We start from the raw sequence: 1,954 nt of genomic DNA on the forward strand, positions 1-1,954 counted from the left end.
TCCCATTTTGCATTGACACATCTGGTTCTTTTTTACTGCTCGCCAACATTTGTGCAATTGAATTGCAGTGGGAGGAGCACTCCCAGGAAGGAAAGGAAATGCAAAATCATTTCCTCAGGTCATCTTTACTGTTTGCAGAGCAATTTGCTTGCACAGATGGGTAAAGATCTGGCTCTTGCAGTGGCTGAGCACCCATGCTATCTGGTAGGAGAAGCAATCTCCCATGGCCAAGCACAGGCAGTAGTACAGCAGTGCTCCAGAGCGTGGTTCATCCAGCAGAATGTGTTCTGTTTTGCTTTACATAAATATTTGTCATTAAAAAAATCTTTATTTTTGTCCCAGGTAGGATACTGGGGTCTTGGCAACAGCTTGTACGGCTGTTCTCCATGTGACTGTGATATTGGTGGATCCCAGAATAACTTGTAAGTTAAAGTTCTTCAAGTTCTTTCTTGGTTTTAATTTTTATAAGCTCTTAGGCTAGATTTCCTGATTAGGTTAATACAGTCTCAGTACAGATGGGAAAATAGACTGTAGATGTAATTTCATCATATACAAACAGTGTAAAATCCTGTTGGGATCTTGGAAATTTACTTGTGATAAGGGGATTTACCTAATTCCTTTGAAGCAACTTTGAATCGGCTTAAGCCCAGATGTGTTTAATATAAAGTATAAACTCATGGTTTGAGAGAACCAGAGGTCTTAATATTAATAGAAATTAGAAGTTAGAGGTGACATTTTTGACTTAGCTTCCTATGCTAGGAATTAATTAGGAACTTTAAATGCTAGAAATATCCGATTTTTTTCTGGCTCCTATTCAGAATGTGCTATTTTAGAAGCAAGCTTGGTTTCAGTTGGGCTCCTCCAGAAGCCTGTTGGGCAGAGTTCTTCACTAGTGCTGTTAGACTTTAGACATAGGAGCACATAGTCTGATGCTGTAGAACAGCTCCTTGTGAGCAGGTATATCACCTGATGTGTTAAATATGAGTGTAAGTATATGAAAACTGCCATATCACATCAAATCAAAGATCCTTCTGGTCTCATATCCTGCCTCCAGAATTGTGGGTGTTATATGATTAGGAATCACGGAATAGTGATAGATATAGAAAGAGATAACAGAAATGGATGCAGGAATAGATAGTCAGAGATGCTCAGGAAGCAAAAGGGTCAGTGCTTCTGGTATGGAACAGACAGAGAAAGGCAAAGCATGTCATGTCTCCTAAGCAATGGAAAAGGAGCATTGAATAAGTCCAGGATAGGAAACAGAGGCAGAGAGTGGCAGGAAGAAGTTAATAGGGAAGGAAACGAAACAAAGCTGAAACAGGTGGATCTGAGCTGCCCTCGTGCTGTGAGGACCCAGCTGTGCCACACTCTGGTGTCCTCCCTTTGCCAACTCTTACCCTAGGTGCTCACCAAAGGATGGTCAGTGCAAGTGTCTGCCCAACGTCGTGAGCCGCCAGTGCAACCAGCCAGCTCCAGGCTACTTCTTCTTGCCCCTGGATTATTATATCTATGAAGCTGAGCATGCAAAGCCCCTTTCTGGCTCTGCACCCTTGGTATGTAGTTGGCTTTTTCGGTGTCGTACTGAGAGGGGATCCATGCAGTGGTGGCTGCAGAGGCTGAGGAGGAGCCCTTGCTTGGGGAGCAGCTGGAGCAGCTCTTTAGGAGGCAAATTCAAAGCAACTCCCTTGATCATCCTCAGTTCATCATTGTTTTTCATGGACATGACTATTCCATAACTGTGGCTGTTAAAAAGGGACGGTCACTACAGGTGGTGTGACCTGCAAAGCTGTCCTTGCTGCTTCTCAAGTACAGGCTGGTCCAGCATGAATTAGAGAAATTAATTTAATTATTTAAATTGGAGGAAATTATTTGGGTTGCCAACAGCTATCGTGAACTGTTACATTTCTGGGAATCTCCAACAACGGAAGAATCAAATTACTCTCTGCTCCACTGG

At 42.8% G+C, this 1,954-nt stretch overlaps 1 protein-coding gene across 1 annotated transcript in view; it reads left to right on the plus strand.

Annotated features, from left to right (window-relative positions):
• Window positions 1–342: 342 nt before the first annotated feature.
• Window positions 343–1,954, plus strand: part of LAMB4 (laminin, beta 4) — a gene marked incomplete at its 5' end in the record, with an annotated part of 26,987 nt that continues 25,375 nt past the window's right edge. Inside the window, 2 exons of the mRNA XM_009076697.1 lie at window positions 343–422; window positions 1,403–1,553. Coding sequence (XP_009074945.1) covers window positions 343–422; window positions 1,403–1,553 — 231 coding nt within the window. The remainder of the gene's footprint in view (window positions 423–1,402; window positions 1,554–1,954) is intronic.

The sequence above is a fragment of the Acanthisitta chloris genome, unplaced genomic scaffold, assembly GCF_000695815.1.
Source record: "Acanthisitta chloris isolate BGI_N310 unplaced genomic scaffold, ASM69581v1 scaffold13480, whole genome shotgun sequence".
In the NCBI taxonomy this organism is placed as follows: Eukaryota; Metazoa; Chordata; class Aves; order Passeriformes; family Acanthisittidae; genus Acanthisitta; species Acanthisitta chloris.